At 43.3% G+C, this 23,854-nt stretch overlaps 1 protein-coding gene across 2 annotated transcripts; it reads right to left on the bottom strand.

Annotated features, from left to right (window-relative positions):
* Positions 1–5: 5 nt before the first annotated feature.
* Positions 6–23,605, bottom strand: ZNF598 (zinc finger protein 598, E3 ubiquitin ligase). 2 transcript variants are annotated; one of them, XM_032762773.2, is made up of 12 exons: positions 23,188–23,605; positions 16,567–16,679; positions 14,466–14,595; positions 12,336–12,547; positions 10,842–11,059; positions 10,158–10,275; positions 7,799–7,977; positions 6,875–6,956; positions 5,346–6,112; positions 3,905–4,040; positions 2,405–2,549; positions 6–2,224 (listed from the first exon to the last, which is right to left on the bottom strand). In XM_032762773.2, exons 1-12 carry the CDS (start codon positions 23,368–23,370, stop codon positions 1,877–1,879), a joined length of 2,631 nt encoding a protein of 876 aa, XP_032618664.1. In that variant the 5' UTR covers positions 23,371–23,605; the 3' UTR covers positions 6–1,876. The 2 variants fall into 2 exon arrangements, with proteins under 2 accessions (XP_032618664.1, XP_032618665.1); XM_032762774.2 differs by having other exon boundaries at positions 23,251–23,417.
* Between the last annotated feature and the right edge of the window lie 249 nt (positions 23,606–23,854).

The following is a 23,854-nucleotide window of genomic DNA, read 5'->3' as shown; positions in this document are numbered from 1 at the left end:
GCCTCAAAACTCCAGTAATACTTTATTTAATGATGTGAGCACATGGAACAATGAACCTGCATCAGGCTAGATAGATGGGTCATTTCAAGTTCTCAATCCCCTAGGTGAGGCCTACATACAGTTTGATAATACAGAAGAAACTAACTGAAAATAAAGGGAAGACACAAGATGCTCTTTCAAAGAATATGCATTTCATCACCTCTGAACTTTATAAATCAAATTAAGTGACAAGGGGAAAGCAGTTTACATCACGGGTCAATAGCTAACAGAGAAGCATGTAAGTGCTTTCATAGTGAAAGTACTTTTTAATTCTGGTAGCATGACCAACGTAAAAATACCAGTCTCTACTGCATGGGAAATAGAGATTTAGAACTTAGGAACAATCATTTGAAAACATTAACCTTTGCTATGTAGACATGCATAATATACACAATCATGCAACAAGATACACCCCTTAGAAAATCATTTCTCTTCTCCATTTCAGGGGATATAGCCTGGCCTTATGACTAATGGTACAAGATCAGGTACTGAAAAATATCCTGAGTTATATGAAAACAAATAACCCACAGATAGTGCAGTCTGGCATCAAGCAAAATCAATAATAAAAGAGAAGGCAAAGATAACTCATTTCTGTAGCCAAGACTAATGCTTCAACAGCTCAAGCTCAGTTTCATAGAAGTGTTGCTTAAATAAAAGCAGTGTCTTGTCACTCAAAAACTAATTTTCATTTCTATTCCTATGTGGTAAAAATTAAACATGGTCTGCCATGACTGGTGTGTCTCAGACACTCAGAAGCTACAGCTATGAAAGTGCCCCACAGGAAAGCTTCTTGACATTCCCTCCAGTTAAAGCTGCTGCTGGAGGAGTTCCTTCAGATGACTGACAGATCCCCCCAGCCCCTCCAACTGGGATTTATAAATGCCAAGTGGTAGGAGCAAAGCTCCTCCAGACTGTTGCCACCAAGGGAGTACCAGGAAGTAAAAGACTCCTACAATTCTTAACATCTTGTCCTTTTCAGTGCAGACCACTGTCAACAGATAAATGCACTTAAAGGCACTGCAGAGCAACAGAATGCTCAGCAACCAGCAGCATTTCATGTTCCAATTTGCTGTCTGTTTTGTGCTAACACCAGTAACACATCCAAGAAATCAAACATGGCAGTTGTTAAATAAAATTACAGTGAACCAAATGCCCTTTGAAGAGAATAAAGCTTTGAACACTACTTTACTACATGCAGTCCTACAAAATAAGTTTCTTTAAAGAACACGATTACATAGAAAGTCAGAGGCAACTTCAAATCCCAGGTTCAACTAACCACAGAGAAAGATCAGTCCAATTCAAGTAGTAGTATTTTAGCTTTCAGCCAGGAATATTCTTTGCTATATAAATGGCAAGGTGTTTACAGCATACATTTTAATGGTCTTATTCACCAATGTCGCAGTTTCCATCTCTCTTCTTAACTCTGCGCCAGTTACCTCCCTCTTTGTGGCCACAAAAATAGAATATTAGCTGTAACCAGAATATTAAGGAAACCACTGTAGAGTTGTTTCCACCAATAGCAATGATAGATTTCCACCTTTTAACTGTAGCGTCTTGCAAGGTGGAAGGTGGCCACTCGCCTGACGAACCTGCAAAGTTAGCAAGTTTCTAATCAGGTGTTTACAATGCTAACATTTTGGGTGTTAATTAGATACAGGTGTAGTCCAGTGATCCCTTTACACAGCACTTTTAGGTAGGGCTGCACTGAACCTCCCAATGCTAACTGCGTAGACTACTCAACTGACCCTCACAGGTCACAGGCTGCACTACATTGTCAAACCTCATTCCAAAAAGTGCACGTTTAAAATGGAGACTGTTTTATTGGTCTTTGTGAAAGCTAAGTGATGATTCTGCTGATTGCTTGTAAGGAAGGGAATTCTTCATCCTCAATATGCAAAGCTTTGTGAGAGACTATGTCCTGCTGAGTCAGCACTTGCTGACACGTCGGGCAGATGCAGCAGTCCAGGGCAGAAGCAGAGTCCATTTGCCAGACATTCTTTTTGTTCTTTTTGGGTTTGTTTGAGCCTTGTTTCTCCTTGATTCTGAAGTCATTGTGAGCAGAAAGCAGTTCCTGCTGCTTAGCTGCGTCTGGCAACAACACCAATAACTCATTAAAGATTTTCATGAAGTTCTCTCCAAGCAGCTCTCGGCAGCTTTGGTAATACTCTGCCGCAGAAATTAGCCCCTTTATTTAAAAGAGAATCAGGACAATTAGCAATGAAAAGGAAGAGTCTACTGACTGAGGGTGAAATTCATCCCTCAGTACCTCTAACCGCTCAACCTCACCGTTCATTATTGTCTCAACCCTCAATGAGCTGACAACCAAGTAGGACTTCAAATATTTCTAAGGGTTTCCACTACTTACCTGTCTGAACTGTCCAGAATGAGTTTTAAATTTATTGAATCTAGACTCATCACTTTGAAGAAAGTCCTTTATAGACTGTATTAACTGAATGTTCCTTTGTTGAAAATGTTCGGGTATCAAGTAAGATCCTCGACAGGGTTTTGGCCTGCATTTGGAAAGAAAGTGAATTAACACTCCATGCAATGAAAAGGGGCTGAAAAATGCCTTAGATTTGTTACACTGGCCCTTGCCAATCTCTCACCACGGGGTATGCTACCCGCTTCACCCAATTATACACGGAACTCCCATTGGCAACATGCACCCATCCCAAGGAGATGCTGGAATGGCATCACCTGAGGATTAGAGTATCTGCTCCCCGTTCTTCCTGGATGGGGAGAACACTTAAAATGCAAGTTTAATCTATTCGTGATCCAGACTGGCCTGGTCTGAAACACGCTTCATGAACTGTGATAACTAAGTGATACAAGTCACGAAGGCCTTGTGCATACTGGGACCAAAGCGGAGTTATTTACAACCCACGATGTCTGCATGAGGATGACAGTTATCTCGTGTTAGCAATCTTAATGGAAAACAAAAAGAAAATGGCCCCTTCTCCCATCCCGCTGCAGACATGGCAAAGAGACCAACCTTGGAAAGAATCAGAACTAAGAGTGGCATTTAGAGGCTTGAGTACTTTGTAAATTCCCCCCCAAAAGCAAGTTCCCATATGCAGACAAATATTTCTACGCGTAGGTGAGTCATAGTGAGCTATTACAAGGCAGCAGCATATTGCAATTACTAGAGTGGAGGCAAATTCAAGACTCTGCTTATTGCTCCAGCAATAAGGATTCCTGCAATATGGAAGCAGAATGGAAAAAGGTTTCTGATCTATCATAACCCAACCCACTGCCTCACTGCACAAGTTACTTAAAGAGCGTGGTGGCATCAGGTGGAAACTCCACAAATCCCAGGTAATTAAAAACCCACTTTCAAATTCAGGTTGGTGTTTACAAACTATGAGTGTGGGTGTCTTATGCAGGGAACTTTCATGTGTTTGTGCAACACTAGAAGTGAGCAGCTTTCTTTGACAGCAAGTCATGCTTCCCTTGGTGAGATGGAGTCACTATGCAAGGTTTTTAAGGATTTCTTGTTGTAGTTCAGGGACAAATATGAGGGACTCGGAGCTGGTCGGTCAGTTGTCCATCCTCCCCTCCTGCCCCCCAACCCCTCCCCCCACAAATAACACATGTTGCATCTGTTTAGACTTGCTCGGATTCAGACCTATCTACCAAAATGTAACTGACACCTACCTCTCTACACATCAGCAAGAATCTGACTCACAAACCCTATAACTGAGATCTGAATCAGGTCCTTACTTTCGTATACTGCTGGCCTCTTAAACCTCACCTGTTCAGGCTAATCGCCCCAAAGCAGAGTGCAATATTGAGAAGCCCTACATGGAGGAATTGAAACACAAATTGTGTGTAGACTAATGTGAATTCTCGAAGTGCTTTTACTTACTCGTTCTGAGATGTAGTGACAGGATCAGAGACAGTGGTGGATGGAATAACAGTAAAACCTGGAGGTGGTTTACTAACAGGCACTGACAGCCCCGGAGGTGGAGGGGGACTCTTTAATAGCGCCACAGAGTTAAAGCCTAGATTCAAATAACACAGAATGGAGAGGAAGTTAGTGCACTGTCTATGCTACACAGCCCATCATCTCTCAGATCCAGTCCTTCCCTTCCCTCAAAAGTCTGCAGAGATGATACGTTACCATTTATAAGATCCACACAGATCAACAGGAACCAATGCATCTGAAGACAGTTCAAATGAAGGGATTAATCTGCTGTTTTACAGGCCACTGATCCTAGTCAGTCCAAGAGATGCTACAAACTGGCTGTTCTTCGGACACAAAGCTCAAGCCCTAACTCTTGGTTTACTGCTTCGACAGAAAGTGAAGTACAAACATGCACTTGTGGAAAACCCATTTTTACATAATGGCACAAATGGCAAGGGCACAACTTTACTTCACCTGAACCACACAGTGGACATTTTCCAGCAGGCTGCCAGCTAGCGTTACTCTACCACCAATGGTGGTTGTGTTGCCACCTTCATGAGATGCAACTGCCATGTGCTGCACTGAGTGTATGAGAGACACTGACCTACTGCAATCTGAAATAGTAGCTACCAGCTCGCAACTTCTCAGTGATACTTTCCTCCAAAGCACAGATTCTTCCCTGTCATTTAGGTCATTCTTTTGCTCTGGGAGAGCTCTCCGCAGGAATTTTCCACTAGGAAAGCAGCAGGACTGTGTTTATGAGTGAACTGCCCTATCTATTAGCTATACACACAGACTACATTAAACTACACAATTCTAGGGGCCTGATTCACTGTTGTGTTACTTCAGCTACACCCATCATAGCACCACTAAAGGCAAGTGCATTACATGAGCGTAAACCTAGAGTAGCTGACCGATCAAGCCTACGTGTATCTATACTGTGATCATGCTGCTAGGTACTGTTCACACACAGTGGAAAGACAGACTGTCCCTCCACGAAGGAGCTTCCAGACTAACCCTTGGAATACTCAAGCACACAGGTACACCTGGCATTACTCATTAGACAAGCAGGAGTGTTCAGAGGCTGGCTGCTTAACTACAAGTCACCCTAAGTGCCAGACCGAACACAGCAGCTCTGCTGTTGCATGAGGCAGGTATGTCCCAACATTTCAATGGAATTTTAACAGGACAGGGCTGCAGGGGAGGAGTTCAAACTGCTCAATGAGGTTTGCTGGGCTAAAATGTTTCTACTTTACGCTCTAGCTCTGCAAGCTACAGGAAACTGTTCCTATTTTAAGAGTAATTTTAGCTACCCATGGAAGCCACTCCTCTCTTTTGCCCCTTTCACATACCCCATTTATTTGAGCTAGTCAGAATGGGACTGACTTTTTGCAGGGGTTACCTGGTGGTGGCATTCTAGATGGTCCCGAGCTCCCGAGCGCTGGGAAGTCTTCCTGAGATAAAGGGCATTGGTTAGTCCCTGGAGGCTTTTTAAGGCCAGGTGGCTCTTTGGATGCACTACAAATTGCTACTGATTTTTCCAAGTCACCATTCAAGACAGCTGCGGATCTGTCGAGGAGGTGAAGATTTGCAGGGGCACTTGGCATCTGCTCAGCTTCTGCCAGTTTTTCCAAAGCCGATGCAGGAGGCAAAGTCTCCTCTGGCAGCTGGGGGGATGATGCTCTTTGCTTCTCAACTCCCATCTTCTTTTTCTTGCTCACTTTAGTAAAAGTCTGTGAGGTGGAAGCTGCCAGCAAGGAGGATACATCAAACATTGTCGGTGTATTTCTGATCTCCTGGGTTGTCAAGCCACTGCCACTGTCTTCGTCATCTGATAGGGAGAGTTTACCGCTCTTCCTGCTTCCTTTATTGCTGTTCGAGGGAGCTGGTTTTTTGGCCAGATGGTTTGAACTGACGCTGAGGGAAGTGACGGCTTTAACTGTGCTTTTATTGGAACTGTTGCTCCATGCAGATGTGATGTTAGACACTGTTCTAGCATTAGGCCTCATTTTGGATACCAGAGCCGGAAAGTCCTCCTCTTGAAAGGCTGTTTTCTTGGCAGCAACTGTGTATGTTAAGGACACCCCAGAAGTGATGGTGGGTGCTGCAGAGGAGGAAAGGCTTGGGAAATCTTCTTCCTTCAGCTTAACTGATGCTGGCTGAGCAGAGCTGTGGGAATGGAAAACAACACTGGATACAGCAGTCACAAGGTCAGCACAGAGGAGGCACAAATCCACTGGGCAGAAAGAACTCAACATCTTCAGTTTTCCCTCAAAAATACTATTGCTTAGAAGAGGCGTCGAGACTCACAAGTAATTGTGGGTAAAATTAAAATGGATGCGTGCTTACAAATAGGTCATGTGCTACAAAAGCCCTCCCATGAGATGTCACACTGCAAGTCTAGTGAGACTTCAGCAGCACATTGCCTGGGCCGGGACTTGGACACTGCCTTAGAAGCCTCACATTCCAGACCGGGACACAGCAGAAGCAACCACAGGCTTTCGAAGGGCACTCCAGTAGCCACCAGCTTCGAGACGGTGACCTGGTAGCCACTTTAGAGACCACCACTGGCTTCAGTGGAAGATGGCCAGCAGGTACTGTGGGAGTGTGGATGTGTATCTACTGGAGATAAACTGCAGGACTAGAAAAGGAGTAGTGATCCAAGAGGATGGGATATGGGATGATTAGAAACTTATCTGAAGAAACGTTTAGATTGAGCAACTCATGGGAAGTGACAGCCTACACCTTGTCAAGCAGTCCCACTGAGGCCACGTGGGTGGTTTGCGTAGCCAGAATTTGGGGGAAGAGGGAGTAATGTCTCAGAAATAATTTAACTTCAAAATTATCTGTACAACTATTATCTGCCAAACTCGGAACCCAAGTGAGCTTATAAACCAGACTTCACTTTGCTATGATCTTGCACAAACTTACCATTGTAGGGGCCCTGCAGCTGAGCCAATCGCTGGAAAGTCATCTTGGCTTAAAGCACCATTAGCAGCTGCTTCTTTTGGAACTTTGACAAAAAGACCAAAGAAATGCTCTTAACTAAAATTCATTCATTTCCGCCTGGGAACTATCAACGAGCATCAGGATACCACAACTAATTCTGTTTTTGGTACTACATGCTGCTGTTAGCTGTGATATTCTAATTCAGAAGAATGGATGTGCACTTTACACGAATGTAAAAATGCACTTTCGTTCTGATAACTACATTTGCTACTGTTTCCCCATGTCCTGGGTTTAACTTGCAGCACATTAGTGATAGTCAAGAAGAGTGACACTAAGCCACTGGTTTATGTATGACGGGTTTGATACTTGACTCCAAATATAATCCAAATAAAGATGTTAATGCCATACGAGTCTTCAGTGTATTTTAGGATACTGTATCCAGAATGTTTTCCACGTAGGTTACAGAATGAAATTAAAACACTAGTACTTAGTATATAATATTTAAAGCCCAAACTGACCTCACTTGAAAAAGTACCACATGGCAGGCCTTAGCTTTCTGATTCTAGCAATTTTACACCAATATTGGAAATTAAATTCTTCACACCAAGGGAGAAGAGTGCAATCTAAACCTACCACTGTCTGTACGCCAAATCAGGATGTTGTTCACACTTTGGTTTGATTATTTTGGTTGTTCAAGTATTTCTGCCCAGATACATTTAAAATATGAACACGCTGCCGGAATCCCAAAGGAAGGAATTACATTTGGACATGTTTCAAGGCAGACTAGCTGTGCTGGTCTCTTTAATGGCCAAAATCAATTCTTTGCCATGCATTCCATAACCGTTCACACCTTTGCCCATGCCTGTTGGAATTCTCTAGTCATCAGAACACACACACACAACTAACCTGTGGCTTCATTTGAAGGCTTTGGCACTCGTTTAGTGTTGGACACGTCTGGATCCCTCAATTCTTCTTTTTTACCTCGACTGCTATACTCTTTATCCTCGACTTGTTTCTTTTCTTCTTGCCGTTTTGCTGCTACTGATGCCCTGACTGCTGCTGCAATATCTCGGTCCTCTTCTTCCCTACAGGGCAGGACAGGTTTTTTAGGTCTAACAGAAAGGACTAATGGGCTTTTAAGCACCTTTGTCTCTCACTCCAATTCTCATCTTTAAATTTCATATTCAAACTACTTTATGTCAACTGCCTTATGCTGCCACCTGCTGGGAAATGTTGCAACTGAAACTCAACTTAATTCATATCATCACATCCAGGTTCAGGCTTTGATGAAACAGGCAAAATTCATTCATTGGACTTTTAAATTCCATGCAGCAGTGGGTCTCAAACTTTTTTTAATTGGTGACCCCTTTCACATCGTAAGCCTCTGAGTGCGACCCCCCTAATAAATTAAACACCCTTTTAATATATTTAACACCATTATAAATGCTGAAGGCAAGTGGGGCTTGGGGTGGAGGTTGACAGCTCATGACCCCCCAAGTAATGAACTCGCAACCCCCTGAAGGGTCCCAATCCCCAGTTTGAGAACCCCTGCCACACAGCGATAACTGATATTTAAGTACAGCAGGAACCAGGATGGGAATATCAGAGATGCATAGGAACACTAGTCTCTCCCATACATTTTCAAGGTACGAAAACCTCATTTGTTAGTCCAAGTAACTCAGTGTAATATGGTTCATCATAAACTTCCAACACATGCAAGATCCACATGCGAAACACCAATGTATATGATGCCTGGAGATGGATTTTCCCAGTGAAATTACCGGTAACGAACACCCCACTGACTGCCCAGCAAGAAAGAAAAATAGACACACAGTAGGTACAAAGCTCTTGTGTGAATGAAAGGAGACATAGTGCCGTTTAATTTCAATACTTAACCCTCTTCTTTTTCCAAAGCACACGCCCACCAGAGATCTGTTATTTCAATAAAAAAGCACGGTTCTTAGAACAGGAACTTAATGATTGCCCAAACCTAAAAAGGTCCGCTAAGCTTGCAAAGGCACATCAGTTACTTCAGAAAATCCTACTTCAAAAAGTCAAGCATGAAAATAACTATCTTAAACCAGAAAATTCTCGGTTATACTAACCCACATGTTGGAGAGTTCAGGATAGCTTTAAGATTACAATGCTCATCTATAACGCAGAGAATCGAAATTTCTTGTAAAATACTTTTGTTTAATTGTGTGCGTGTGGTGTCCAGACTTCTACCGAAAACTAGTCACATCCTTATCTAAGGAGGTGGTACTGCAGTTTCCTCATTTTCCTCCCACCAAAATACCATCATAGAATCATAGAGGTGGGACTGGAAAAGGGACTTCAATAGGTCATCTTGTCGAATCCCCTGTACTCTAGACGGTACCTGAGAGGTGTTTAAGAACAGATTCTACAAAATCCTCTCCTGATGGAGATTTCACAACCTTCTTAGGCAATTTGTTCCAGTGCTTATCTACCCTGACAGTTAAGACATTTTTCCTAATTTCCAAACTAAACCTCCCTTGCTGCAATTTAAGCTCCCTGCTACTTGTCCCATCCTCACAGGTTAAGGAGAACAATTTTTCACCCCCCTCCTTGTAACAACCTTTTACGTAATTGAAAATTGAACTGTTATGTTCCCTCTCAGTCTTCTCTTCTCCAGACTAAACAAACCCAATTTTTTCCATCTTCCCTCATAGGTCGTGTTTTCTAGACCTTTAATCATTTCTGTTGCTCTTTTCAGGACTTTCTCCAATTTGTCCACATCTTTCCTGAAATGTGACATCCGGAACCGGACACAGTACTCCAGCTGAGGCCTTATTAGCCAGAGTAGAGCGGAAGAATTACTTCTCCTGTCTTGCTTACAACACTCCTGTTAATAAAGCCCAGAATGATGTTTGCTTTTTGCAACAGTGTTACACTGGTCACTGATACAGTATTTAGCTTGTGATCCCCTATAACCCCTAGATCCCTTTCCACAGTACTTCTTCCTAGGCTGTCATTTCCCATTTTGTATGTGTGCAATTGTTTGTTCCTTCCTAAGTGGAGCATTTTGCATTTGTCCTTATTGAATTTCATCCTATTTACTTCAGACCATTTCTCCAGTTTGTCCAGATCATTTTGAATTTTAATTCTATCCTCCAAAGCACTTGCAACCACTCCCAGCTTGGTATCGTCTACAAACTTTATAATTCTTTATAAGTTTATAAAATTTAAGAAATAAGAAAATATTTCATCTTCTGCAGTAAGTTCTACAGCACGCTGGGTTACTCACCTCTTATATCTCCAGCTCCCTCTTCTGTTTTGCTGTCCTCCTCGGAGTCCCGATCTACCTGGTCGTCCTTGTCTGTTATATCTGTCAACTTCTTCATAGTCCTCTCCACCTACAACACCTGACCAGGAAACATGTCCAATCATTCTCTCCGTTGCTCTTCTAATCTAGGAACGTAACACTATCGCTCCATAGGTGATTGAGAGTCAGGAAAAGTCCTTTTGTACCAATATGTTTTAACATCTTACAATCAGCAACCACTGATTTTATAAAACCAGTTAGCCTTTACCATTATTGCATTAAAATGCATTTAGCAGTATATGGATTCCATATATTATAAGATTGTGATTCAAGTTTAGGACAAATTTCACCTTGATGTGCAGAGATTTCCATGTACAGCTTCCAATAAAGTAAAAAACACCCATGTTATCTCCCCACTTTTAGTACCAGATGTACCCCTCGCAGTACCATGGTTATCACTCCCTTCATTCATATTACCTGTATCTCAAGCAATTCTAAGCTAGATCAGAAAGTCAGCTGTGAAAATAATCCTCTTATTTTGAAATGGGATGAAATGAGTTTTCAGTCCACAAATGGCCAACTTACAGACCGAGTTCATGAAAACTTTCAAAGCATTAAGAAATCAGAAGGTATTTCTGGCAACTTGTTCTTTCCAATCTGACTTACTCTCATTCCTCCGTTGGTGCCTGGGAGCATAGTTGAACTGAAGATCAATCTGTCGGTTCTGTCTGGCCTCGGCCCTGTTTTTGCTGTGGCAGGCTGTTTTGTGTGCTTTGTAATCTATTTCTGTACGGAAAGCATGAGTGAACTGTTCTGCACTGCACTGTCCCTCTTCACAAAGGAAATGCTTTTCACGGAAGTGTTCGCGAAGGTATTCGTAATCGCTGGGAAGAGGGCAGACATCGATTGGTTAGTTCAGCAATGCAGTCAACTTAAAAGAATTGTTCATTCTTTACTTTGAGTGTTGTCACTCCATTTTGCAAACTCTAGAATAGCGATCTTCCGTACTCGCTTCTCTGTGTGTCAGGACACAGAACAGTTTATTGCATGTCTCATTTAAACCAAATTCACTGCATGATACCTCCCTGACCTTGTCACATTAGCCCTGCACAAAATCTCCTCCATAAAAGGAACTTTATTCAGACCTACTTTTCCCCAAATAAATCTTAGACTGTTGGCTATTATGGGCTTATGTAGCAGAGCTGCAGAAATTGCCACACAACTGCACTCCAGAGTCTAATTTTTGTTTTTAGCCTTCAAATGTGAAGAAACCTTAAAAGCATGAACTGGATATAAATGGATGATGAGCTGTCTGAATCTGCAGCCAGTATGAAGCAAGATCTCAGACGTGTGACCTGTCTCACTCATCTTAGTGCGTTAATGTGAGCCCTAAAGATTACCAGTTAAAATGATTTGTAGTGAAATCATCATCAGAAACATCCATCTGATGTATCTGTCCAATAATCCTAAACCATCCATTGTGTCTTCCTAAGTCTCAAAGGCTAATTTCCCAAATATGGCTCAGATACTTCCCAGACCCTCGGACTTCCCCATGAGAATTAAGTACCAGCAAATTCACTTAAAAACGGAAAGCGAGGGAGCAGTAATAAATACATTGATTTTAAACACAAAAATAGAGACCAGCTGCTGCACTGATTACATAGTTCTCTACAAACCTCTGTTCCTTTATTAAATGGAAACTTAGCCATAGCCGCTCGGCATTTCCAGTCTGCCACTGAGGACTGCTGCTGCGTTCAGAAGGATTGCCTCTTGCCACAGCATTTAAGGCCAATTCACTGCACTGCACATGGTATAATCAGTATCTCTCATTCATATGTACAGTTTTATACAACTTTTAAAGCTCAATGGCTCCGTTTGCACTGATATTGCACTAAGCAATACATACAGCCCATTTTCAGTACAGCATGTCTGTTAGCTTCAGAAGAGACATCAAACAGGAGAAAAGGTCAGTCTATCAGTCCCAGCATTCCATCCTCAATGCAAATTCAAACAAAGATCAAAAGCAATCTGCTCACTCTTGCGTTGGGTGCCTTTGGACAACCTACTCTCAGAGATTGAAAGCAGATGCAACCACCTTTCCATCAAGATTTAAATCTTTACTTGAATTAAAAGAAACCCAGGTCAGCCACTCTCACAAACCTGTAATATTCCTGAGCACCATCTGAATCACAAAAGTGGCAGAAATAGTGATCTCGTCTCAAGTGTTTCAATAACTCGTCGTTGTCTAAATAACGCTCATCACAGAATTTACAAAGGGGATGCCCACGATGAGATGTGTCGTCTGGGTCCCCATGTATTCGATGTCGAGCGAGGTCTTTGCGGGAATACCACTTACGTTCATGTGTAAAGATCTTAAAGAAAGAATTACCTCATGTCAACAGAGAAATACGCAGTTTACTGATGGAGTAAATCAGGTTCTACCAATCTTGATGTCATTGGCCAACATTACTAGTCAAAGCAATTTCCCACTTTCAAGCCATGAACAATCTGTGGTTAAATGGTTCAGCGAATGGGTGTAAGAATTCAAGTCCCTCTCCCACTTAAATCTAATTTACATTTCACTCACCTGGAACAAGGAAAACAGACCAGTCAGTTTCATTTTTCTCCTAATAAATTTTGTTTCATGTGCTAACAATGTAGCAGTTTGGGTTACAAACTCTGTAGGAAAAGTCTTTAAATCTAAACCATCTTCTGAAAACACTTAGTATTCTGCTTACCCAAGATTGGGAAAATGTAAAATGAAATGAGTCAGCCGTTATGCATTTGGTAACATTCCTCATATAGCTACTGAGTGCCAGGCCTATACGCAAACATTGTCTCAGTCCACAACTGCTGTATCACTTGCCAATATCTTGTCACTCCTGGCATGGAATTTGTTTCTCTAGGAAGAGAGCTTATAAAACTGAGGATACCAACAAAATACACATACACCTCTACCCCGATATAACACTGTCCTCGGGAGTCAAAAAATCTTACCACGTTATAGATGAAACCGCATTATATTGAACTTGCTTTGATCCCTCAGAAGTGCGCAGCACACACACACCCGGAGCACTGCTTTATCGCATTATATTCGAATTTGTGTTATATCAGGGCGCATTATATTGGGGCAGAGGTGTATATACAAACAACATTAGGCATTGATTCGATATAACTGTTTGAAAGTGAACCAAAAAATTAACATTGCCAAATACTCTCCAAAAACTGGTGGTAGATATTCAATATATATCTTGTCTAGACCAAAGGTATTAAACTCATCTTGGGCAGGGATTACTTTGGCTTCATTAACATCAACAGACTGAAGCAGGAAGGAATTCCTTCCCTCTACATTAACCAGTGCAGATGAGTATCAGTCACATTGGAGGTTAGAGGTTACAAGTGTTCTTTCAGCAGCAGCAGCTGGTGATTTTAGCTGAACCACTTCGACTAGAGTGCTGCTTTCCACTCTGAAAGCTCAAATTTAAGATGGTATAAAATATTAACTGTCTAGCTCTACACAGACTCAAGACTTTAAGACCAGAAGGGACCATTATGATCATCTCCATCATGATAATCTAATCTGACCTCCTGCACATCACAGGCCACATAACAATGGTCATTAAAAACTGTAACCGTATAGGAAAAAAGATAGCAATATGCAGTTTTAAGGCCCACTTTAACTTGCTCAGGTGAGTTCTCATCATGTATATGAACTCATGCAAGTTCTAAATACCTCTGAGTTGGTTTTGCTCTTGAGGAGGACTCTGAGGTCCTATTATGCACCTGGTTCTCTGAATAGGTGCTGAACGTTTTTAGAATGAGTTTTGGGTGGTTGTTTTTTAAAAACATAATACACAAAAAAAAATTAAAATAAGAGATTGTACAGAAAGCAGATCTCTATAGTCAGACTTTCTGATGTGACTGCAAGCAGGAAATTAGACCCACGGCATTAATCCATACCTGGGGTGGAGCTAACGTCATAAGTTTTTTTGAGATGGCTGGGCTATAAATATATATATATTTAAAATAGAATCCAGACCGAAAGCCTTAGATTTCCTTAATTAACCAATTTATGACAAGTGGTGGTTATAAAATGCTGCAAGTCACTCAAACAGAATTGGTGAGGTGGAAGAAACTTCTATTGGGTCATTGATTCCATTTCTCCACCGTGTCCTCTTTTCCGTTCCGCCCCTCTCTCTCCAGCAAGACTCCTACAAACTTACAGTTACACAGATTCCCATGCAATGAAGTCTCTTTTTCCCTACCCTAAAGCACATTTTTATGGCTCACCTTCAGGTGTTTAACACAAAGTTTACAACAGAAGAGCTCATGCTGTTTTCTCATGTGCTGTTCCAAGTCCACAATGGTGTTGAATGGCCGCACATCTGGACACAGAGGGCATTCATGCTGCAGTAGCTTCCTAAAGGAGAAAGATATTCAAGGAAGGTTTATCCAGGTTATTTCAAATCCTATCCCAAAAACCTACACTTCAGAAAAAGAATCTACACTTCACTGCAAAGAAAAATGTTTTATTAGCAACAGAGTGTTACTTTTTTTTAAGCAGTTACAGATTATGCTTATTCCAAAAATACCCTTGATCATTCTAGGAGCAAAACTGAAGTAAACTATATGGAAGCTTGAATATCAGGAGGGGAGCAGTACAGCTACTGCTTGAAAAGTGATACAATACTAGAGTGGCATGGCCTATGAACAGGCTGTAATGTGTTAGAGGATTCTAACACAAGGGTGTGTTCTCAACTTCCTCCAAAGGTAATGGTACAAAGTCTGCAGTTTAATCCGTGATTTGTTAAAATCCAATCAAGTTAAATCTCTTCGACGGGCAACAACTTCATGCAATATTGTTATCTACATGATATAGTCGAACAGTGACCTCATCTGCAGCTAAGTCATATAGTTGGGGGGCGGGAGGGTAGGGAGGAGGAAGTCCTAGTACCGAAAGAGGAAACAAGTAAAGCACCATTCTCCAAGGTGATAGCAGAAGCAGAAACAGGCCTGGCTATTAGGGAACAGCTTAATGGGTTTAGCTCCTGACTGTCGTTCTGCAGCTATTCATGAAATCTCAGCAACAAATCATTGGGTTTGTCTTTTAAAAACTGTGACATTTCTAACCAGACACATCATTACAAAATGCAACTGCTCAGAGCAAACATGTTTAATTAATCAGAATTTATTTCCTACTTATCCTGTAGTCATTTACTAATAATAGGAGGCAGCAAGCAACACATTTCTGGGAACACTTAGTACAGTGGTACCATATCTCACTTATCTGAAAACTCCTCAGACAGTTAGTATAGCAAAATCCCACAGCATACTTCCATTTTCCATTCTAGGTCAGAAGGCCACCAAAGCCACTATCCAATCCAGCAAACGCTAAGCCATAAGAGAATACCGATGCACCTACTGAATCCCATCCTGGGGCCAAATAAGGCTGAATGCATTGCACTAGTCTCCAAGAAAAGGCACTGGCTCCATTTACTGCTCAGCCCTATACCCTTCCATGTCCCATCTTCTGTCCCCTATCTTTCCATTTAGCCGATCCCCCTCCTACCTGAATCCACACAAAAAACCCAAACAAACATTCAACTAATATGACATTTGCTGCCATCCCATTGTTCATTCTGTCGCTACTGTCTAATTAGCTCTTCAAGACAGGGACTTACAATCTATCTACTACTCCGTGTGAGGCACTACACAAACACAAGGTCCCATTCTTGGTTGGTTTTTAAGCATTATGAAAAAACATGATTAATAAATCAGGTGATGATATTGTTCTTATTAAAAGAGACAGCACCAATAGAAGGAGCAGAGGTCATTCAGCATCTTTCTCAGGGCATGTGAGAAAGACGGAAAAGTGACTTTTAATGAGAAATCACATATTAAGCCGCTGAAGCCCTAGGATTTCAGACTTAAAGATGTGTCCATTTTGCAGCCCCAGGTCTCTTGGACACTTCCAGGCACACATGTTCAATTTTCTCCGTTCTGCAGCATGGTACAAAATACACACATTGCAATGAAATTTCCACAAGCTGAGTCTGCACTGTTTTACCTAAGGGCAGTATGCATTTCCTGTTACATCCTAAGGACAAGGTATTGTTTTAGAGATGTCATATTAAAGCCACAGGCTACCTGCTGTACACACTTGCCTGGGGCCCTTTTTCTAATCTGTCTACCCTCATCTTTCTGAACCCAATATATCCAGAAATCAACTGAAGATGCCAGGGTTGTTAGGCTAAGGCAAAACCACAGCTATAATCAAAGTCATCTCCTAGGTGTGCTTCCTGTATCAAAGCCCACTGCTCAGATGACCCAAGGAAAAAAGGAAGGGAAAATATGATAATGCTAGGCAGGAGGAGAGAATGCTAAGTTTTACCTATACAGTGCAAAAACTTTTCCATCAGCAAAGTAGATGTCATATTTCTTCTCATGCTGCAGCTGGTTGATTAGTATCGTTGAAAAGGATGCAAGCTTCCTTCCAAAGACCACCTACAGACAACAAACAGGAAAGATTAGAGAAAGCACACATGAAGTTGTACAGTAACTCCTCACTTAACGTCCTCCCACTTAACATTGTTTCGAAGTTACGTCACTGCTCCGTTAGGGAACATACTCGTTTAAAGTTGGGCAATGCTCCCTTATAACGTTGTTTGGCTGACTTTACAAGAGACCATTGCACAAGTTCCTCTTCTCCGCCTCCTGCCCTTCCCTTCCCCCACTCTCTCCCTCCACGCTTCCCCCAGCTGTTTGGCGGCGCTTAGGACTTTCTGGGAGGGAGGAAGCAAGTGGGAAAGCTGCCCTCCCCCCCCACTGGCAGGGCCATCTGGAACGCAGGGGCCCCAGGACCCTGGCCTGAATCTCTAAAGCCTGTTTCAGAATGCGGCCCTGCAAGCACGGGCCGGAGGACTCAGGAGGAGCAGGGGCAGCCACGCAGCCAGAAAGAAGCAGCACTTACCCCCTTCAAAGCTGGCAGGAGAGAAGCGGTGCTTTGAAAAGGAAAGTGCCGCTTCTCTCCAGCCACTGGCTGCGCGGCTGCCCCTGCTCCTCCTGAGTCCTCCGGCCCGTGCTCGCAGGGCTGCATTCCAACGGACTTTAGAGCTGCAGGCTAGGGCCCTGGGGCCCTCTTAGCCCAGGGCCCTGCAGCCCCTAAAGCCCCTGAGTTCCGGGTGGCCCTGCCCGGCGAGGGGGCAGCTCCCAGAATCGTGGCCATGGGGGCAGTGCCGCGCTGCGCAGAGCCACCTGCACACTCCCTGCACCAAACAGGAGCTGCCTCAGGTAAGTGCTCTGCACCTCCTGCCTGCCCCAGCCCTGAGCCTCCTCCCTCACCCCCACCCTGAGTGCCCTCCCACACCCTAACTCCCTCCCAGACCCTGCATCCCTACCCTGAGGCCCAGGGGTAAGCCAGGGCACCTCCCCAGTACAGTACTGTACAGTTTATAATGCCTTTTGTCTGCCCCCCAAAAATTTCCTTGGAACCTAACCCCCCACATTTACATTAAATCTTATGGGAAAAATTGGATTCATTTAACATTGTTTCAGTTAAAGTTGCATTTTTCAGGAACATAACTACAAGGTTAAGTGAGGAGTTACTGTATGTTATTGTGGTCCACACTGGATCACCATTATAACCTAAACTTGTTACAAATATTGGTAAATGTGTATTGAATTCTAGACATACTGAACACTGTTCCCCAACCCAGTGCCTATGTGCTGCTGGGAGATAATACTGTGCACTTTTATGATGTAAGTGCTCAGTGAACTAAGACAGAGTCTCATCAAGGAAACAAGCTAACAAGAGTCAGTAAGAAAAAAATGCAAAATTTTTTTTAAAGGATTAGTAAATTCAGATGCATCCTGTGTAAGTATTGTTTACAAAGAAATCAGCAGCCTGATAAAAAGGAAACATAATTCTCTTCCCAAATAAACAGCCAAGAAACAGAGAAACACAAAGGAATCACACAATAACGCAACAGTCAGAATCACCTGCACCAATTCAGACAAGTTACAGTAGATCTCTAATTGTTTTTCAGTTGACACTAGGACAGCTATTGTTCATGAAATATCTTGCAACAGCTCAATAGCAGGTCTGAGGTACTGTGTGTGCGTGTAGTATGATCATTATGAGTCTACTGGCTTCTTCCAAAGTAATTTCATTTAACCAAGAGTCTTCTCCATGACATATCCCTAAATATGCATATGACAAACAAGTATGGCCTGTTTTCTTACTCCCTTATACACTATACTGTCATTCATCTTTAAACCTACTTTCATCTACCTCAAACACTATGTTGATTCCATGACCATTACTTTTGCTACTTCAGTCTGCATTAGTGTGTCACCAGAGGATATTTAGTCATACCGACATTCCTAGCTGCCTTTCTTGATCACACACAAACACTATGCTACTAACAGACCTATTCTACGAAGTAACCCAGTTGTAGTGCCTATAGCTCCACTCTTCAGTCAAGGACTTTCTTTTCAGCACAGCTCATCTGCCACAGTCTATCCTGATTTTTTTCCACACACAACAGTACTACAGGTAGGCTAAAAAGGAAGTCTGTAGCCACTAAAAAACAGAGATGATCTCTGGAGTGAGGAAGGATGGCCTAGTGGTTAGGACACTAGCCTAGACCTTGGGAGACCCAGGTTCAGTTCCTTGCTCCACTAAAAATTCCCTGTGTGACCTTGGGCTAGTCACTTAGCCACCCTAGTACTACCTCACAGGGGTATTGTGAGGCTAAATACACTAAAAATTGAAGTGCTTTGAGCTCTACTGATGAAATGTGCTATATAAGAGCCAGGTATTATTACAATAAAAGAATTGTTTGAAATAATTCAAATGGGTGAAAGATGGCATAAGGAACAAAAGCTGAGCCCACAAAATATAGCAATTACTACAAAATTGAATAGCTGCAAAGGTTAATGCCCTGTCCATGTGGCTAAGACCACCAGCTGGTTTCACCAAAGACAGAAATATACCAGCTTGCTTCTCCCTTGGACAGCAGCAAGAAACTAGATGCTTAGAGGTAATAAGTCCACAACTATAGGGTCTATCCTGCAAGCATGCTTAGGTTACAGCATAGGCACTTCCCTTGCCAAGCAATTCATCCTAAGCTACAAATGCGCTATGTTTGAACACACTGGTACTTAACATCATATTCAGCCTCAGACAGCATGAAGAGGACCAACAGAAAACATACCACCACCGCAGGCAGGCAGGCACTCATGTCTTAGTCAGCCGGAGAGGTTCCAGTCTGTCTACAACTGTAGTTAAAAGGAACACAGGCCGCTGGAACACCTTGTTTTATAACCTTGCCCTCAGAAAGTTTGAGAACAGGGAGGGAAGGGCAGGAAAGCTCTCTACCAGCCATGCTGCACTGCCAACACATCCCAGGAATGGGAATATGTAAACGCTACTCACAGAATTTACTTCAATCCTAGGCCTTGAGGCAGACCCAGAGGATTAGTCACATGTGCAGAAACTACCAGACTGAGATAAAGCTTTTACCCGTTTTCTAAAATACTTTCCCCAGCAACATTACCGTCTGCTCCCTCTAAGCTTCTTTGTAGGAGACATCTTTCCACTACCACCTTCATTTAAATGTTACGTTCTGAAATCAGGCAGTTTAATGTCAAATAATCAATTCTCTTGCACCTGCTGTTAGTTTAACTTCATGTTTCATACTTGGGATCACCACTAAGTGAATGTAGAATATCTGCCTTTTATTCACTCTTGTTTCATGTACTTAAGCTTTGTTCTCATTCCACCATGTGGATAAAACCACATGCACTTGACTCATTACATATTTACCAATCTGCATTTCCTCACCCTGGCTGCCCTCCATGTGGATTAAAACAAGACCTTCAACCATCAGAGTACAACAAGACAAAGACAGAGCTGCAGAAGATGTATGTAGTCTGGATAAAAATTAACATCATATCAATATCCCTAAATAGGACTTTAAATAAAGTGGTATGGCATTCTACACTACTGTTAACAAATTTACGTAGTAATGAGGAGAAAAACAAACTTCTGGCTTCCACAAACTCTCAGTCTCCTATGCACATCGATAAACAATCTTCACGTTGCTAAAGTGATTAGAGCAACTGAAAAGCAGCCAATGCAAACAGTTTATTTGTGAGGAGCTCTTCATTTGGCAAGGAAAAACTGTTCATATTTCATTTCCTAGCACAGTCAATTCAGGTGTTAATTCTTATTTCTTAAATGGCTCAGATCTCTCCCCACATCAGTGCTGCACAAATAATAAACATTTTGAAGGCTGACAATTTTTAAATGTGAATTTAACATTCTTGAAAAACAGCTTGCAGCTCTGGAAACTGAAGTCTTATTTATAAAACAGGAAACACTAGCGCAAGCTTCTCCACGCTGCCATCAAGGTGCCTCAACTCTGACCAGAGAACCTCCTCTTCTGGGTATGAAGGGTGTTGAGTCTCCATTCATCTTTTTGACTTGTTTACTGAGACCGTCAATGAAAAGTGTTAACTACAGTGTTCTTAGTGATGTGAACATTTTTCTTTGGGAACAGGACTGAGATCCTTCAAACTCATTCCACATCAGTCACCAGCCATCAGAGGCTCACTACCAACCCTAGCTGTATTCAAACCTCCAACCTAGAGATGAATGGCTGATTAGTTCCCTGGCACTTCTAGTCTCCCAGGATTATATTCTTAATATTATGCAAAGAGAAGTGCCTGCTCATATTGACACTCTAAGAAAAGTAGATAGAAAATACACTAAATCTAACATCAAGTGAGGACAGGTAACAGAACAATGGAGTAAATATGACTGAAAACATGAACTGCAGACAGGAAGGGCAATCCAGTGGCTGGACAGGAAATTAAGTCCGTAAAAATGGATAACTGGGAAAGCAGTGAGGAACCATGACAGCAAAGAATGTAGCATGCATAAGTGGCAAGTGATGTCTACCATGGGAAAAGATCAGCATCTTCAGGGTCAACTACCTTGGAAGTTCAGTAGTTCAATATGGTTCCAATAACTTTTATTTCCACCAACTTCATACCAGGATGATGTCTGAACAAGTCAAAAGCTTGTTGAGAAGAGAAGCAGAAATTCAGAAGAGGTTTGTTGAGCAGCAGAAATCTAACACACAGAAACTGCTCCAAAGTCACCCTGCATAAATTCATGGGTCAGAAAACCCAACACACTTCATTGTCTCAGTATGTACATTCAAAGTAGTAATAAAAGGATATTGCACACGTTGAAGCATTATCTATATTGCCTTTTGCACTGACCCAGAAATCATCTCATCCTCTCTGAAGAACTCAAGTGGGAGAAAGTTTTCTTATGTTTCGCAAAAAAAGTTTGTTTGCCACTTTGCTACATTCTTGCTCCCCTTCCAAGCTCCAAAGAGACATTTCAGACTATGCAATTAGAAAACTGGATGTGGCTGACCTGCTCTTGTGCACTGCAGTAGGAGTTCACAATACTGATTTGTAAAGAAAGGGTAAATTTCAACATATAAAAGCATATTAAATAAAGTTCAGATAAGGTTTTTCTTTGTTTAAAGAAAGCACTGCAGAATCCTCCTACTTGAAAGAGCTGTAAAAGTAGATACATCACCATCACAATGTTTTGTAATACAGGACTTGCACAAGTCCAGAACAGAGCATGTAAAACACTTTTTCCCAAGCTTAAAATCAGAGCAAGAATCCAGGCAGACTTATCGGTGTCTCCTTAATACTAACACTAGAAAATGAGGACAGGTTTACTTAAATATTTAAAATAAAAATCAAAGAGGAGAAATAATCTCTTAATATCTTGGTTTTCAAAACCCTTCTCTTTGCACCTGAACAGTAGCTACAACATTAGGGGCAGAGCTCAAGGCCAAGCAATATACCCAGCAGTGAAGCTAGAAAGCTTTTCTATGTAAAAGAAATAGAAAGGATTTCTCTCTAGCTACATATCTGATTTAGCCACAAACTATTCTAGGATCCATCATCTCCACAGTCTGACCTCCAGTACAAATTTGTTCAGCATTTCAGTGGATCACAGAAGTAGAATCCATGTCCAGAACAGCTGTGTGACTATATGGGACTACACCATCAATCCTCCTTTCTATTAACGTTTGCTTTAACAGGTAAACGTTATGGTCAGGGTTCCTACAGCTCCATGAATTCCAACACATTAATTCCCAAATTGGTGGTTTTGTTAGTGAGACAGAGTAAGAAACCTCCCCTCCTCAAGCTAAGCCAGTTTTTGTACTACTGGCTGCGTGTATCTTGGTCTCTAAGGTGTTACCAGACAAACAGGGCAGGTCTGGGTCCCCACCCTCTATATATAAGGCTGTCTTTGCTCTTTATTAGATTAATTAGCTTTTGTAGTTGTGACAGCTTCAAACCCCGAGCAGAACAAAGAGATGGTCTCTGGAATGATAAATAATACTTAGCCGCTCTCCGTGGGAACATGTTACCATATTTAGCAATGCAGGATTCTCCAGACTAGATCAGCAGCCCATTGATCTATCTGGGTTGCTCGCCTGCCAGAGAGCATTTCACGATGAAGAGGGAGGCACCACGTCCTTGCTAGTACCCTGTTCACCGTGCAGGGCTGTGCACTTGGCAGCCCAGAGGGATTTCTTCCCGCCCCTGCAGTGAGGTGTCTCTGATCCGAGACGCATAATCTGAAGGCCCCAAAGGTTTAGTCCCATATTCCAGACCCCCCTCCCCGCCAGCCAGCCAGCCGGCCCGCCCCACGCTGCTGGGCCAGGCGATGGCCTGTCACTGCCCAAACTACCCCAAAACACTTACACCAAAGCAGTTACTCGAGTTTCAGCTACTTCGGCTTCCTCCCACAGCGAGACGGCCCCACCCGGAGCGGCGTGCACACGTGGAAAACCACAGCCACGCGCAGCCCCGATCCCGCCGGGCGGCCCCGGGGACCCTCCAACTACTCCCCGCCCACCCTGGGCCGCACCCCCTTCTCATCCCGCCGGCCCCGCGCTCTCCCCGGCCTCACCTGGCCCAGCTCCTCCCGGCACACCGCGCAGTACCGCACCCCGCACAGCGCCCGCATCCGCACCGAGCAGCGGTAGCAGATCGGGTGGTCGCAGCGGCCCAGCGCCACCACCTCCAGCTCCCCGCAGCACAGCACGCACAGTCCGTCCGGGGGGCCCGCCGCCGGGGACGGGGAGGCGGCCATGGCGCCCCGGACACGCCGCGGCCTAGGCCCCGCTCAGCCTAGCAACCGGCCCGGAGCATAGAGCTCCAGCCGGCCTAGAGCGCCGCTCCAACCCCTACGCAACTCTCCGGCTGGCGCGCCTCCAACCATAGAGACGCGAAACGCCGGCCCAGAGCGCTGTCTTCCCAGCTCTCTGCTGCCCACGCCGGCCTCGCCTAACCATAGAGTCCCGCTTAGGGCACCAGCTCCAACCCTGTCGCGGCCTCAAAGGTAGGGCTAGAGCGTCGCTGCTCCTTAATCTCGCTGCCCAGCACCTCTCCAGCATCCTGACAATAGAGACGCAACCTAGAGCGCCTCCTACCGTCACTCTCGGTAACCATAGAGAATGACTATAGGGTGCCCCCGCTGGCAGGCCCCCTCTGTCCCTGCTGACAGACCTCCACTAAACTGGAGTCCTCCCCACAGGGACATTTCACCCCAGTCCTTGGGGGCTTCAGGGCAGGAA

This window comes from Chelonoidis abingdonii, chromosome 9 (assembly GCF_003597395.2).
Source record: "Chelonoidis abingdonii isolate Lonesome George chromosome 9, CheloAbing_2.0, whole genome shotgun sequence".
NCBI lineage: Eukaryota > Metazoa > Chordata > Testudines > Testudinidae > Chelonoidis > Chelonoidis abingdonii.
The sequence above is the reverse complement of the archived record's forward strand: the minus strand, read 5'-3'. Positions and strand labels throughout refer to the sequence as shown.

Coding starts and splice junctions, on each gene's coding strand:
- ZNF598 (XM_032762773.2), bottom strand. CDS start 23,370: ATGGCCGCCTCCCCGTCCCCGGCGGCGGGCCCCCCGGACGGACTGTGC. Junction 12,548..14,465: donor TTTGTGTTAAACACCTGAAG/GTGAGCCATAAA, acceptor TCTTTCTTTAAG/ATCTTTACACATGAACGTAA. Junction 2,225..2,404: donor ATTCTGGACAGTTCAGACAG/GTAAGTAGTGGA, acceptor TTTTAAATAAAG/GGGCTAATTTCTGCGGCAGA.